Source organism: Aedes albopictus, chromosome 3 (assembly GCF_035046485.1).
Source record: "Aedes albopictus strain Foshan chromosome 3, AalbF5, whole genome shotgun sequence".
Taxonomy (NCBI): domain Eukaryota; kingdom Metazoa; phylum Arthropoda; class Insecta; order Diptera; family Culicidae; genus Aedes; species Aedes albopictus.
Genome location: NC_085138.1, coordinates 324,571,975 through 324,588,628, shown reverse-complemented (window position 1 = coordinate 324,588,628; position 16,654 = coordinate 324,571,975). Strand labels below are relative to the sequence as shown.

Genomic DNA, 16,654 nt, shown 5'->3' with positions numbered 1-16,654 from the left:
AATTGTATACACACACACACACACATAAACCGTGTACCAGGCTACTGATTAGTTATGGATAATCAACGATGTCACCGATTAACATTTCCGACTAATTGCAGTGATATTAGCAAATAACGAAATGACATTTTCCATCCCTGCTCCTGAGAACATTGCCGAGGAACCCCTGAAGAGATTCCCGAGGAAGCCCTGGAGATCATTCTGAGGAATTTCAGAAGAGTTCCTAAAGGTATTCCCGTGGAACTCCTAGAGGAATTCCGAGGAGATCTAGGGGAAATTTCCGGGGAACTCCTGATGGAATTCTCGTGGAACTGCTTGAGGTATTCCCGAGGAACTCCAGGAGAAATTTCTGAGAAACACCTTGAAGATCTCACATGGAACTTTTGGAGGAACTCCTGAGAAAATTCTTGTTGAATTCTCAGAAAACTCCTGCAAAATTACTAATGGAAATCCTGAAAGAATTTGCTGTGAATTCCTAAAAAAACTACCGATATATCTTAAAAAAAATACCGAACAACTCCCGAAGGAACTTGCAAAGTTATGGAGGAATTTCGTTGAAAAATTTTCGAGGAACTTTTGGTCGAACTGCTGGAAGAATTCTCGAAGAACTCCTGAAGAAACAACTGAAGGTACTTCTGCAGAAATTCGCAGGGGAACTCTTGGGGAAATTTCCTGGGAATTCTTGAAGAAATTTTCGAGGAAATCTTGGAGGAATTCCGAAGAAACTTTTGAAAAAAAAAATGCCAAGGAACTTCGGGAAAAAAAAATCCCGAAGACCTCCCGAAGAAACTCCTTGGGGAATTTTAATGGAGCTCTTGAAGGAATTTCCTTGGAACTTCTAAAAAAAACACCTGCATGAATTCTATACAAGAAGTCCTGGATAAATTCGCAAGGAACTTCTGCACAAATTCCCGGGCAACTCATGGAAGCATTTTCTGGGAACTTCTGGACGGTTTCCCATGGAACTCCTGGAATAAATGCCGTGGAATTCCTGAAGAAATTGCCAAGGAACTTCTAGAGGATTTGGAGGAGATCCCGAGTAACTTCTTGAGGAATTTCCGTGAAACTCTTTGGGGAATTCTAGGTATTCCTGCATCTCGATCGACTTCCGGAAAACTTCCCAGAAACTCCTGCACGGTTTTCCGAGGAGCCCCTGAAGGAATTTCCAAGGAACTGCTGGAGAAATTACGATCACTTATTCTCAAAGTGCAATTGTAGCAGCTCATGCATTTTTTATCAATAACGGCGCCGGCCAAGTCCTTATAGTCAGCTGGGAAGGGAAAGGAATGGTAGAGGTAGAGTGTACTGGTAGGTGCTATTAAAGACCGAGAGCACCTCTACGTACGTCCCCACAACCCGCACGGACTGGGGTATTTGTTAGGCGGAAAGGATGGGAGATCAGGGAGTCACCGTTGGGTCGGTGATGAGATCCGTGGATAGGGGATTATTTATAGTGCTCGTTAGGTGATAGATTGTGTGGTAAGTAAGAAGGTCAAGCGGCACAGTTCTCTTTGATTGCATAACTTGCAGGCGTTATATACACTGTGCTGTGAAAGTTGGAAGGAAGGGGAACGACCTTTTTCAATTCGTTTCTGGTACTAGCGATGGCTATGAACATATGGAGAAGAATAAGATTAAGCAACGAAGAAAAAATCGTCTTGCGCATTAACTATTTCAATCATTCTCAGACCTACCCCGCGGAAATTTAATTTGAAATTCCCATATGCACTTCAGTACATCAGCACAAAGCAAATGTCAATGATCTATTAAAACTGAAACTCAGCTAATGGACCAACACTTCCTGTAATCTAATCGACATACACACACCCTCTACTAACTGTTGACAGCGACTCGGCTTCTAAACCAGTCCAAAACCCTCATCATCGACCGAAGACCAAAATCCGTCACACTCAATTCACGCCGCAGCGGGCGTAAAATGTAAAACAAAACATGTGTTCCCTGTGTATGACACAGCATGTTTTCTTGGAAGAGGATTGACAACCGAATCCACGAGGGGAGGGGTTATTCGCAAACTATGAGCGAGCAGTTTTGAGAGCTGAACGAAACCTACATTTTTAAGATCCAAACCTGTAAGAGATAACTATACAGAACAAAGTTTTTAAGTAAGCCTGCGAAAGAACCTTACAAATGCAAGTTATTTGCACATAATTTGTGAGGTTTTCATTGACATTTGTGATGTTTATCTGTCAATTCCAATCGAGACCCAATCTAAAATATTTCATAGTTAAAACAAAAGAAAAAATCGTATTGAACTCTCTTATTAACTACTCATATCACATTTACGTGGTTTATGTTCAACCACCCGCGTGACGTGGGCAGGTTCAACTCCAAGGGCGAATCAATTTCCCTGTTCAGACCTAGAGGATACACAACAGTTTTCTTGCTTGCCCTCCAGCCCAAATTATCCCAACTTGGGAATGGGGGAGTGAAAGTTCAATAGACACATTTTAATTAAATCATCCAACCGCAACGGCAACCAGCCGAAGGAATCGGTTAAGCGACTACTCAACACTACTGGTTAGTTGGCTGGGTTTGTAGCTTATCGATTCCTCCTAACCAATTTGAGTGGAACTATGCCTAGTGGGACCCCAACATGGTAGGGACTGTGTGATGAAAGGAAGTGGTGGTGGGTGACGATGCGTGGGAACGGATAACTGCTGTCTTCCTGTGAATCACTTAAATTGTATGTAACCGCATAGTAGGCAGTCAGTCAGTTTGAGTAGCAACTAACAAGAGAAAATGAAACTTAGAGTAGGTGGAAATGTCAAAAGGGTAAGTGGACCAGGTACGGACATAGAGGTTATTTTAATGAACATATGCTTGAGCGTCCATAGCTACTCCGTTATCTGATTTGTTACGACTGTTCTTGGTGTATTCTTTGAAGTAGTTCCTGGCTTAACAGTCCGATTGTGAGATCAAAAACACCTTAGGGTACCGTTATAGTTACGCGTGAGAGTGGGAGTGCGCGTCTGCGAAGCCGCAAAGAAGAATATCAACAATAGCAAATCTACGAAAATCCTATGGACGTGCACTCTCACTCTCACTTTGAAGCGGCACTATGGCAGCGCGGTTATGTTCTCTTACTGCAACGTTTCGATCCGTATCGGATCTTTCGATTCGAGTTTTTGGTCGTCCGAATCCCGATCACTTGTTTTGAAATTATGGTTTTCCGGATAAAACCTGACGAATGACGGATGAAAGATTGAAAAATCTGTATGACGATGAAACGAACAAAAACTCGAATCCTTGAGAAAGATCCGATACGGATCGAAACGTCGGAGTAAGAGAACATAAGGTGTTTTTGATCCCACAATCGGACTGAGAAGCCAAGAAATGCTACATCAGCTACACTCTCACAAGGAACCAATGAGAGCTGCTAGGAACTTATAAGCATCTTCATTGTGTAAGTGCTGATGGTCTTCTATTTTGAGGCGGGAGTGGTGCCTGTTACGTTAGGTTGGCAGAGGGTTCACGCTTGGTGCGTGGATGCCAGGCATAAGGTGATAGATTGTTTATTACTCTAAAGATGATACAACGTAGAAGTTGTACAGTATGCGGCAGGAAAAAATGCGAAAGTGTTTTTCAACTTCAAACCTCATTTTCGTCCATTTGACATTAACCAATCTATGTTTCAACGTTCCATGATCTCTAATAGGCTAGTTTTCTGAAGAGTTAATAAAAAAATTTCCCATTTTGGTCACTAACCTTTACAGGGCGGCGCCTGAAACTGAAGACTATCAGAATTTTCAAACCGCAGAAAAGTACACAGGTCGCTAAATTTCGTATCTGATAAAACAAAATGTTTAATTTTCTCTACAGTATCATCAAATATATGTACTCATTTCATCTAGTATGTGAAACTACATGGCTCTGGATCAGTGTGGTCTGTTTGTTCATCAAATTTAAGCTAATTTTGTTACTGTTATAGCCATTTTGTTTAATGACCATTGGGCGCGCAGTTTTTTGATACCCGCTTATTAGGCTTATATTATCACATGTTAAACATCAAATATGTTCATTTTTATTTTTCAGTGCTAGAGTATAGACATTGACTAATACACTGTCATAAAAAAATAGTTATATATATCCCATATTTAGCGTGTAATAGTGCCTTGAACTTTTCGCATTTTTTCCTGCCGCACCCTGTATGATAGATAAGCACTGTTCTGCGGAAGTTGGAAGAACGGAAAATGACTTTTTCAAACCGTTTTTGGTTCTACCGATGGCTTTGAACATATGAATACGGAGAAAGTAGATAGAGATGCACAAGGTACCCGACCAGAAGCACACAATAAGATCATAACAAAATTATGACAACTGTTGTTAGAAATAACACAAGTTAGAATAATTCTGTTGTATGGATTTTTTCATGGAAGTGTAGAATTAGCATAAGTTAAAATACACAATAATAAAAAAGACAAAAAAAATCATGTGATATCCATAACAAAATTATATTAACATTTGTTTTAATTTTAGTAACAACATTATAACAAAACTTGTTTTGTTTATTCAAACAGATGTGAAACAACATTTGTTATATTAGGTATGCATTATAATATAACTTCCCATAAGACAAACAATTCTAGATTGAGTTTAAATAGGGGCGAAAGTAACATGATCTGTAACAAAATTATTTCAGAAATTATTAGATTTTTTGTATTGGAGCAAAAAATATTTTTTTAATTTTTTATTTCTGTGTATTTTAAAATTGTCGCTAAAAAGCCAGATAATGTTTATTATTTTGGCCACTCGAGCCAAAAGATCTACAGGGTGTCTACTCATAACTCAAAATAAAATTCCCTGAGTTTTCCAGGTTTTTCCAGATGAAATTTTGAAAGTTTATAATTAAAAAAAAATAACCCAAATTTTCTAATAATTATAAAGGGTGACTTAGGGTATCATCGGCAGGTTTGTTCTCTTCGTCATGAGGGATTTATGCCGGCCAAATTGCCTGAAACTTGATCATATTCAGCTTGGTTGGGAAGGATTTGATGCCAACTCTGAGTTCAACAGGTTTCAAAACCCCCATGAATGAAGAGAACAAAACTGCCGAAAATACGTAAGTTCCCCTAATCTTCAAAAATTCTTTCAAGATTTCTGAGCATAATTCCTGGAATTTCTTCCAAAGTTTTTTCCTGGCTTTCCGCAGGATTCTTTCACACGAGATATCTATTTGAGTAAGTCCCGATATTGCTTGCAAAGGTTTTCCGATATACTTCTTGTTCGGATTAGTGTAAATCAGTTCCTGTAGCAATCTAGGTGTAGACAGCTCAAACTGCAAATCATCTTTAATTAGCATACATAATTACCCAATACAATCGCATACTTACAAAATACTGATTCCTATTTCGCCAATCCGAATGTACCGAATAGCCAACCAACAAATCTTCCTTATTCCTACTAAATTAAGCATTAGAATCCCATTTTGACACAATTCAATCTCATTGGGGACTTACTAATTATGAGCAATCGCGTAATCGTATATCGCTCAACAAGAACCTCCTATCACACCTCCGCGATGTACACTACAAAAACATACATATAGGTAAGTACTCAACAGTTTGTGTATTCAATCCATTTACCCTCTTCTTTCTCAGAAATCTAATAATCTAATCATTTAATCTACACAATAGTCCAATAATAATCTGAAGTTCAATATTTCCAATAATTTTCAGCTAGCATTCAATCACTTTCACCATGAATCATCACATTTCTCTTCGTTGTCATCTCCAACGTTGACGTTGACAGCAGTCCTCGCAGCAGTCATCGCTGTATCTCGTAACGCCGTGTTGCCAAATAAATCGAAGTATTAGAACACGGAGCGAACATTCCCCGACCCGTAATGCCTCTCAGGCTTTACCTTCTACTACTTCCAGGATCGCTATCTTTGAAACCGGTCTACGGATCACTCCAGCATTCGTTTCAACATCAGCTTGCCGTACTCTGTCATCCTTGCCTGCTAACGTCCTTACCACTCGACCGCGTATCCATCCATTCCTAGAACCTTCATCGACCACCATCACCAGGTCTCCATTTTGAACTGGTTTGGTCTCCTTGAACCATTTCGTTCGTCTTGTTATCGTCGGCAAATATTCTTTCACCCACCTAATCCAAAATTGGCTCAGTAGGTTTTGAATCAGTCGCCAGTTACTTCTTATCTGTCTTCTATCGTTCACCAACTCTTTCGGTGGCTGACAAACTCCACTCGAACTCAGCATCAAGAAGTGATTTGGTGTAAGGGCTTCTTGGTCTTCCGTATCTAACGGAACGTACGTAAGAGGGCGGGAATTAACAATTGCTTCGGCCTCAGTAACTACAGTCCACAACGTTTCATCATCTGGGTTCCTCTCCATTTGCAAAGCCGCTAAAGCCGATTTCACTGACCGCACGAGTCTTTCCCAGCATCCTCCCATATGCGGTGCGAACGGTGGGTTGAACCGCCATTCTGTTGTGGCGTTTGTAAACGATGCTGCCAGGTTTTGGTTTATGGTACTTAAGTTATCTTTCAGCTCGTTACTTGCTCCACGAAAATTAGTTCCATTGTCACTGAAAATAGTTGAAGGAGCTCCTCGTCGAGCAATGAAACGCCGTACTGCCATTTTGAACAATTCCGTTGATAAACTGCAAACAACCTCGAGATGAATTGCTCGCACCGTCATACAAGTAAAGAGCGCTATCCATCGTTTCACCAAGCTTCTGCCGACTTTCACGAGGAATGGACCACAATAATCTACGCCAGTATGTGTAAATGGTCGAACATAAGGTGTGGTCCTTACGTCCGGTAGTGGTCCCATTCTTGGTATTTGAGGTTTGGCTTTCTTCACTCTGCAGTATTGACACTCCGTTGCTACCTGTCTGGTACAAATGTCCCAAATGGAGGATAACGTGCCTCTGGAGCCGGCCTTCTGATACCTGTCTGACAAGTGCACGTAACCGCGACACGTGGAAAATCTGCCGTATTTCGTTCACAACGGTTTCATTATTTGCATGACCGTAGTGTCGGTGGTACCAATCTGCTATAAGGTAGGTCACTCGATGACAACGGGGAAGGATAACAATACTGCATGGTGCGTAGGCTGCATTCAACGATCTCGTCTCCATTCGAATCACCCCATGTTCATCCACAAATGGTGACAGCTTCGCTAAAGGACTACGGCAATCGACGACCCTTTTATGATTGCGATTTAGCAACTTGTTTTTCTCCAAAATCCGCAATTCCTCCGAATACGCTTCCGATTGTGCTAACCGCCACAAAGATCTTTCTGCTTGTTGCAATTCCTGTTTCGTCAGCATATTATCTCCTGCAATAGACCGCTTTCTACGATTCAAAAACCGGTGAACGTACGAAGTAGATCGTAGAAGTCTTTCCCAGCGCGAAAAACGGTTGACTAGTATCCAAGAAGAAGCTAATTCGATGTGATGCAGAACTGATTGCCTTAACTCCTCATCTGTTGTTGCAAGCGTCCTTTCCATCTTGGGCCAGCGTTGTTCAGCTTCACGCAGAAATTTAGGTCCGGCATACCAACGACTGTCTGGGCCAAACGACACTCCATTTTTCCACTTCGTTCCGTCATCAGCACACGACTGCACATAATTCCATTCCTTCACGTCAGATTTTGTGAGTATCTCGCCAACTCTATACGCAACGAACTGTCGGTACCGACGAGAATCCGATTTCAGCCAAGCTAGTACGGTGCATGAGTCGGTCCAAAAGTATCGACGGGTGACGAGTAAAGAATGGTATTCTTCTATCATCCTGGCCAGACGTACTCCTATGAGGGCAGCTTGCAGCTCCATTCGAGGGACGGATAGGAATTTCAGCGGCGCAACCTTGGTTTTGGAGGCTACTAAGGCACATCGCGCTATACCACGGTCAATTATGCGGAAGTACGCAACGCAACAGTATGCACTCTCACTACCATCGACAAATACATGTAACTCTAGTGAACCAATGCTATCAGGTGAATATCCCGGAAAGTAACAGCGTGGTATTCTCACATCCCGCAATCCATCAATCAATCCGATCCATTGTTTCCAAGCTGCGACTAGAGACTCGGGAATGTGCTCATCCCAACCAATGCCAGCCCGCCAGATACTCTGTATGAGGGTTTTCCCGTGAATGAGGAACGTCGATATCATCCCTAGGGGGTCGTAAAAGCTCATAACGACCTGTAATACTTGGCGTTTTGTAGGGATCACTCCGTCAAATACCAGGGGCCTCAAATCTTCTCGTAATTCCATGTTGAACGTAAATTCATCCGACCACGGTAGCCACACTAGACCTAGGACACGTTCTGTTGCTCCTGATTTGTCCATTGCAAATGTCTTCATTTCGTCTATGCTCTGTTCCCCGACCCGTCTCAAAACCATCTCAGAATTCGACATCCAGTTCCTCTAGCGTGTATCTCCTCCTCTAGCGTGTATCTCCTTTACTCCCAGTGCCAGCTTTACCGCTTCATCTTCCGTATCTCTGCTATCGAGATAATCATCGACATAATGATTTTCGATTATGGCAGCCACTGCTTCGGGAAATTCTTTCTCATATTGTTTTGCGTTTAAGTTCTTCACATATTGTGCAGCACAGGGCGAACATGACGATCCAAAAGTAGCCACATCCATCATGTACACCTCCAATTCTCCGTTAGTTCCTTTAAACAGGAATAGCTGGGCTGACCGATCTTCACCACGAATTTGGATTTGGTGGAACATTTCTTTTATATCTCCGTTGACTGCTACCTGCCGTTGTCGAAATCGACATAAGACTGCCGGAAGAGATGTTAGTAAGTCCGGTCCTTTAAGGAGTAAAGAGTTAAACGATACTCCAGAGGAATTCCACGGTGTCATGTCAGTCGATCCTGAGCGACCATTTCAAAAATATCTGAAACTTTGCACAGTTTTTTAATTTCATATAAATCGCCATTTTTTGATATTAAACCTTCATATTCACTCACGACTAACTTTTCAAAAGGGTGTATGCGAAAATAGTTCTAAAATATTCTAAAAGCTGTACAGCAAAAACGGATTGTTCGATTGTTATAAATTTTTCAGCAAAGTTAGATAACTAAATGATGATTCCTTAGAAAATATACACTGTAAAAAATTTCTTTTTCTACTTTGAAAAAATATGATCTTTGTCACAAAAACTCAAATATCTCAAAACCCTATCTTTTTACCAACTTCAATTTTTTAGGGGAAATGGCCCATTATATCAGCTATCTACCATAAAATTTTGGTGATGGTAAACTGATAAACAAAAAAGTTATGACATTTCAAACATTTCACAATTTTTACATTTAGTAACAAAAAAAAATTTTTTTCTGTGTAAATTATTTCGAGAATTATATGTTGATGCTGATTTTATTGTAAAGGCTACCGCCTGAATTAAACAAGTTGTTTTCATGATACTTTAGTTTGATTATTCGTAATTACTATAGTATCTATTTGAAACTTAGACGCGATCCAGTGTTGTGATCAAAAATATTGAGATTGTCATACTTTTTATTGTACGTGACTGGTGAAAAAATCCCTTGATAGTGTTGAAAAGCTGTTGATTATAAGAAAAATGGAATTGAATTTATTTTTGAGACAAAAGCTGTATAATAAAAGTTTTATATACGCGTATACGTCTAGTTTATCCGCAAAAAAAATCCCTCTTACACACTTATTTCTAAATTGCCTGTTCGGTACTTTTTCGACGAGATTATAACAGCAGTACGATCTCGGTAGTTTCGGTAATCGATTTTACTGAGGCTCAGTAAAACAACTGTCAAAATCGTATGGAAAAGGTAAACAATGCATTTTTGCTGAACGAGTTCGGTGCTCAGCAGTTTTAATCTCGTCAAAAAATTACCGAACTCGGTAATCAAAATTAAGTGTGTAGAGAACAGACTTTATGATCGGAAGAATGCGAGTAACTTCAACAACAACAAATGCATAAGAGGTACATACCACAGACAAACAGACGAAACGCCTAGAACAATTTTAGTGAAAATTCATCGCCCAGTTCACACTATCACCAGCTGGTGGAAATGTTTCACGAAACACTGCGTTGTGCAATATCGTCATCAGAAGGCGCTAGTGTGAAACGTCAAACGCAAAGAAAAACGATGGGCGCTCTTCTTGTTATGAAAGCCACAACCAAGATTCAAAATGATCGTTGAAGGCGTGGTCAATGAAAATTTCGCCAGTGTTACGTTTGTTTGTCTGTATACATACCTGACAATGCTCCCGAAAAAAACAAAAAAATACTACCGCTATGAATATTAAAAATTGTATAGTAATTTTTTTCTTCAGCCACCAACACCAAACAAGTAAGTTAAAATTAATAAGTGATTTTGTTTATTATAATCTAACGAACAAGATGAACAGTCGCTTTCTCAAAGGTCTTCAACTCAACGCTCTCTTGTAGACCGTTTGATGAAAAAAAATGTTCAAAAGAGTTACGAAATCTCACCGAAAGCACCATAGATAAACTGAAAGAGACTGGTTATGCCCAAATGTCCACATTGTGTACAAAATTACGCAATTGCACGTCCTGCCGTCTAGAATTTGACAAACGAGCCATCTGTATATCATCGGTAAAGCAGGGCGCAGGAAGTTCGAAAACGACAACAACTGAGAAATTGCCATCAGCGACATCTGTTTAAACAATTTAATTACGCCCCTTTTCAAAAATGCCCTGTAATATTCTTCAACATCTATACCCATTTCAATATTTTTAACGTTGCAAAACACGCTTTCAACATTCATCTTGAAGAAGAGGGAAAACACTTGTCCTCAAATGTAACAGCAAATTAATGAATAAACGACTAATGCGCGGAGGGCGTGATAAAATCGGAACATTACTGTACATAGTATATTATATGTATATATAATATATAATAAAAACAACTTGTTTTACTCACGCAAGGCCATTAACAATAAAATCAGCATCAAACTTCAATTTCCGGCCGAAATAATTTACACTAAAAAAAATTATTACTAAATGTGAAAATTGTGAAATGTTTGAATTGTCATAACTTTTTTGTTTATTTTCATGGTAGATTGCTAATACAATGGACCGTTTTCTCTAAAAAATTACGTTGGTAAAAAGATAGGGTTTTGAGATATTTGAGTTTTTGTGACAAAAATGATATTTTTTAATGTTAAAAAGATTTTTTTCACAGTGTATATTTTCTTAGGAATCGCCATTTAGTTATCTAACTTTGCTGAACAATAAAATCAGCATCAAATCGCGATTCCCGGCCGAAATAATTTACACAGAAAATTTTTTTTTACTAAATGTAAAAATTGTGAAATTTTTGAAATGTTATAACTTTTTTGTTTATTAGTTTACCATCACCAAATTTTTATGGTAGATTGCTAATACAATGGACCGTTTTCCCTAAAAAATTCAAGTTGGTAAAAAGATAGGGTTTTGAGATATTTGAGTTTTTGTGACAAAAATGATGTTTTTCAATGATAAAATAGATTTTTTTTTCACAGTGTATATTTTCTTAGAAATCACCATTTAGCTATCTAACTTTGCTGAAAAATTCATAACAATCGAACAATCCGTTTTCGCTGTGCATATTTTTGAATATTTTTGAACCATTTTCACATACACCCTTTTGAAAAGTTAGTCGTGGCTCTAAATAAAAATTTGATATCGAAAAATGGCGATTTAGATGGAACTGAAAAACTGTGCAAAGTTTCAGTTCAATAGAAAATCATGAATTAAAAATTTTCCTTAATTTTGATGCTGTTGCTTGGAATCGCTCTCCACTAACCTCGGCTGCTGCGTCCCATATAAGCCTCACTTTTCCAGGTTTTTTCGGGTTCAATACGACTCCAAGAGGCAAAAACCAAGATCGCTTAGGATTTAACGATCTTAGCTCTTCTTTGGAGACTTTATGTGCATATCCTTTCTTCAGATAATCACCAATTTGTTGCTCTACGTTCACCTGCAGCTCTGGGGTATTCCGCAACCTTTTCTCCAATGATTTCCATCGACGCACTGCCATACCAAAGCTTTCAGGAAATTCCACCATATACTTTTTCCATAACAAACCCGTTTCATATCTGCCACTATCGGTCCGCTTCGTAGTCTCCCGGAGAATCCGCACTGCTCGCTGGTTTTCTTCAGATAGCAACGTGTTCTTAACTTCAACTCCCAACGACTCTACTTCAAAAAAGGATTTGACCAAGTCATGCAGATTTTGATCGGAAGATTCCTCCCGGATATGCAAAGAGATTCCAACGTCAAAGCCGATACCAGAATGGCCGAATACAGTCCAGCCTAAACGAGTCTTAGCCGCCACTGGTTCGCCAACTCGGCCTTCTCGCTTCCGTTGAGTGACCTTCAGATGAGTGTGTTCTAATCCAATGAGGATCCTCGGAACAGCATTCACGTAACTTGCAACCGGCAGTCCTTTGAGATACGAATGCTTAGCTGCTAGGTCCACAAAATTCAATGTTTGTTCAGGAAGGTCAAGTTTGGCAACGGTGCAGACGTTAGATATTTTATAACGATTTGTACCCTTGATGTCGGAAATTTCCATCGTGATGCGCTGCGATCTTGCTTCCTCTCTCGAAACATTTGCTGTCCATTTCAAACACAACCGCTTTGCCTCCCCGGTAACTCCAATTTGTTCCGCTAACTCTTCATCTACCATCGTCAACGAGGAACCACTATCGAGGAACGCAAAGGTTTCAATTGATGCCCGGTCTCCATGCAGTATAACTGGAACAATCTTGAATATTACTCCACTTTGGTCATAGCCGTGTGTCCCAATGATTCCTGAATGAGCCGTGGATGATGGTGTGTACGGTCGGGTTGGCTTCCCAGGATGTAACAAGCTATGATGACGATCTCTGCATTCTCCTACGCCACAGTCAAACTTTGCCTTGCACGGCCATCTTCCATGTGGGATTAAACAACGCTTGCAGAGATTATGCCGTTCAGAGATTTCCCAGCGTACAGCCAACGATTGTCTTTTGAATTCGCCACAATCCCGTAACTTGTGCCCCAATTTGTTACACAACAGACAGTGGATTTCTTCCGCTCCTTCCTTTTGGTCCGTAATAGTAGCGTTTTGAGAAGATTTCAGTTTGTAGTCTTCAGCTTGTTCATCCTGTACATGTGCACTGACAAAACCTTTGGATTTAGGTCGTTCAGTTCTATTTGAGTCGTTGGGTACAGGGATTATGACATCACTTGCAGCTGCCACCATTGATGCCATATAATCTCCAAAGCGTCCCAAATCAACTACTGGCAAGTAGCGTTTGTACAACGCCCAGTCAAGTTTAATCGAGGCAGGAAGCTTTCTAACCAGTTCTTGAAGCAGACTAGGATTGTTCAGATAATGGTCCAACCCTGAAGCACGAAGGTGCCCACATAGATTCGGAACCGATAGCCCGTAGCTGACAAGGGTTTCTAACTTATCGGCCTTCGGAGGTGGTAACTCACGCACTTTGGAGAGGAGGTTGTGAACTATCAACTCTGGACGACCGAATAAGGTAGTCAAAGTAGACATGATAAGAGGAACGGCCGATGGTAACCTATGGTAACAACAACTGACTCCTTACTGCATCCAAGGCATTCCCTTTCAAACATCGCTGAAGGCGCATCAAATTTTCTCCATCACTGAAGCCGCACAAATCGGTAGAGGTTTTGTACGCACTAATGAAGAGCCCAATCAACGGGATCTCCGAAAAATATTGGCAAATCTTTCGGTACTACGTGTCTGGCCGCTAATTGTTGAGCTGAAGGCCCAGCTGTCAGCCTTCCGGATAACGGTGTACTGTTTAATGGATTGTTGCCCAAGGGAGAAACAGCTATCCGCATGCTGGGATCTATGCGATTTATCGAACGAACTTGTTCACTGTCTGAGTGTACAGCCTCCTCGGCGTTCCGCTGTATCGTCGCATCGATCAAACCACCAGCCTCTCCGACGTCTGGAGATCCACCGGCGAATCCCACCATTCTCTCCGCAAATTCCAAATGTGACCTCATGGGATACGGTATCATTGCCAACTTATCACACACTTGTTGCTTCACACTGTTATTTCGCACTTCACCCGACGCCGCCACCCCTTGACCCAAGACTTTGACTGTCGAAGCTGTCGGAAGCGTAACCGTGCATCCTCGCTTAGCAGCTTGATCATCAGAATACGTCGCGTTAGCTGGCGAAGCCTCCGTTTGGCAATTAGCTTTACCTAACCCAGAGCTATTTCCCTGCATGTGCCGACTCATCCAATTTTCAACCTTACTTTTGCTTGTAACTACGCTACTCTGACCATCTTCGCTCCTGCCTTCACTTACGTCCTCATCAAGTTCTGCCAGCGTTTGCAAAAGTGCGAAACGTTTTTGCAACAAATCTTCTTCCCTAGCCTGCTTTTCTGCGAAACGTTTTTCTCTACGCGCAGCTTCTTCTTCCCTGGCTTTTCTCTCTTCTTCTTCTCTCTCCTGATATAGTCTGTCAGCTAGTTGACCTGCCTCTTCTAATCGCTTTAGTTCTAACTGCAACTGCGCCCTCCGTGCACTCGATGAAGAACTTCCAGAAGCTTTCGATTTAGATGACTTACCGGATCGGGAACGTGTCTTTCTAGGGGGACATTTAACGCAACTCCAGCTCTTATCTTTGATTGCTTCGTCGACTTTCGCGCATGAATAGTGCCACCATGACTCGCAGGTATCACATTGCACCATGTCCTCCACCGAATCCGATCCGACTGGTTGCATCCTGCAGCACATCCAAGACACACCGTGACGTTTGCAGGTCTTGACGAGGTTTCCCCGATCTTGCTCATGATTAACAGCACTCGAATACCTCAGTATTTTTTTGAGTTTGTTCGGATTAGTGTAAATCAGTTCCTGTAGCAATCTAGGTGTAGACAGCTCAAACTGCAAATCATCTTTAATTAGCATACATAATTACCCAATACAATCGCATACTTACAAAATACTGATTCCTATTTCGCCAATCCGAATGTACCGAATAGCCAACCAACAAATCTTCCTTATTCCTACTAAATTAAGCATTAGAATCCCATTTTGACACAATTCAATCTCATTGGGGACTTACTAATTATGAGCAATCGCGTAATCGTATATCGCTCAACAAGAACCTCCTATCACACCTCCGCGATGTACACTACAAAAACATACATATAGGTAAGTACTCAACAGTTTGTGTATTCAATCCATTTACCCTCTTCTTTCTCAGAAATCTAATAATCTAATCATTTAATCTACACAATAGTCCAATAATAATCTGAAGTTCAATATTTCCAATAATTTTCAGCTAGCATTCAATCACTTTCACCATGAATCATCACATTTCTCTTCGTTGTCATCTCCAACGTTGACGTTGACAGCAGTCCTCGCAGCAGTCCTCGCAGCAGTCATCGCTGTATCTCGTAACGCCGTGTTGCCAAATAAATCGAAGTATTAGAACACGGAGCGAACACTTCTAGAGATTCTCGCTGGATTCCTACTGAAGATCCATCCAAAACTATTCAAAGTTTCTTCAAGAATGTCATTGGTTGAACCTCGTAGCCATGCGGTTAGAGTCCGGGAGGATGAGGGTTCGATTCCCGCTCCGAGCGATGAAATTTTTCACGAGAATAGCTTCTTATCCGTCGCCACTCCGTGTTAAGTTTCGTTCAATCGGTACAGCCGCCGGCTGAAGCCAGTGTCCATGACTTTTTTAGTGGTTTTCCGGGACAGGTATCCATGAACTATGGGATTTTTACCGATAATTTTCCGATATTCCTCTTGTTTACCTCGCGGAACTACGTCCGCAGTTGCTTTCAGGATTCCATGATGTTTTCAGAATTCCTCCTTGGATGTCCTTAATATTTCTTCTCAGGATTACTATTACCTAAAATTTTTTTCGAGATGTAAAGGTAAATTTTAATATCTTGACGATTGTAAGAACTATAAGTGTTATGTTTCGTCTCACGTCGCGCGTATTGTGAATGTCCCAAATCAATGGTTTGAAGATATCACAGGAAAAAAAATCAAGAAATCTCTTGCAGTAAATTCGTGAAAACTCCTTCAGAAATCCTTGGAGGAGCTTTAGTAGAAACCCCAGGAATAATTCCTTTAGCAACTCTGTTAGACATTCTGTGAAGATCTTCTGGGGAAGTCCCAAAAGAAAACCGGAAGGAATCGGGTAAAATTTCCGTGATGAGTGCCAAAAGAAATTCCATGATTTATCCCGACAGATGTTCTTATAAAGTATTCGTGATAAATTCAGGTAGTAATCCTACGACGATTTCTTTGAGCAAAATACTGGAGGAACTCTGGGAAGAAATAGCATCCCCGTGAAAAACTCCAGGAGAAATCGGTTGGAATTCAGGAATCCTGGAAGAAATCCGGAAGTATACCCGTAGATAGAATACCTTTCCGGAAAAAAAAATCAAAAAAGAATACCAAGAAAAATAGCGTCAAAAATGCGGAAGGAATTTTATAAGTAATCCTGGGAGGCATTCCAGGAGGTATTTTTAAAGAAGTTCCAGAAAGAAATTCTGACGGAATTTCTGGAAAAATCCTTGTAGCGAAATTTCTATATGGATTTTTACTACCAGGTTCATACGACCCATTTTTTTTATCGGAGTAAAATTTACCTGTGTACTTAAGAAATTCCTT

General features: G+C 40.6%; 2 protein-coding genes across 3 annotated transcripts in view; both read right to left on the bottom strand.

Moving 5' to 3' along the window:
* The window catches only part of LOC109401161 (formin-like protein), a gene marked incomplete at its 3' end in the record, with an annotated part of 264,398 nt that overhangs the window by 154,534 nt on the left and 93,210 nt on the right, over positions 1-16,654 (bottom strand).
* On the bottom strand, positions 4,628-8,406 carry LOC134284210 (uncharacterized). 2 transcript variants are annotated; one of them, XR_009995700.1, is made up of 3 exons: positions 6,934-8,406; positions 5,604-6,872; positions 4,628-5,546 (listed from the first exon to the last, which is right to left on the bottom strand). XR_009995700.1 is itself a non-coding variant. In XM_062842826.1 (2 exons), the coding sequence occupies exons 1-2, from the start codon at positions 8,404-8,406 to the stop codon at positions 5,871-5,873; spliced, it is 2,475 nt and encodes an 824-aa protein (XP_062698810.1). In that variant the 3' UTR covers positions 4,628-5,870. The 2 variants fall into 2 exon arrangements, 1 of the variants encoding a protein (XP_062698810.1); XM_062842826.1 differs by having other exon boundaries at positions 4,628-6,872.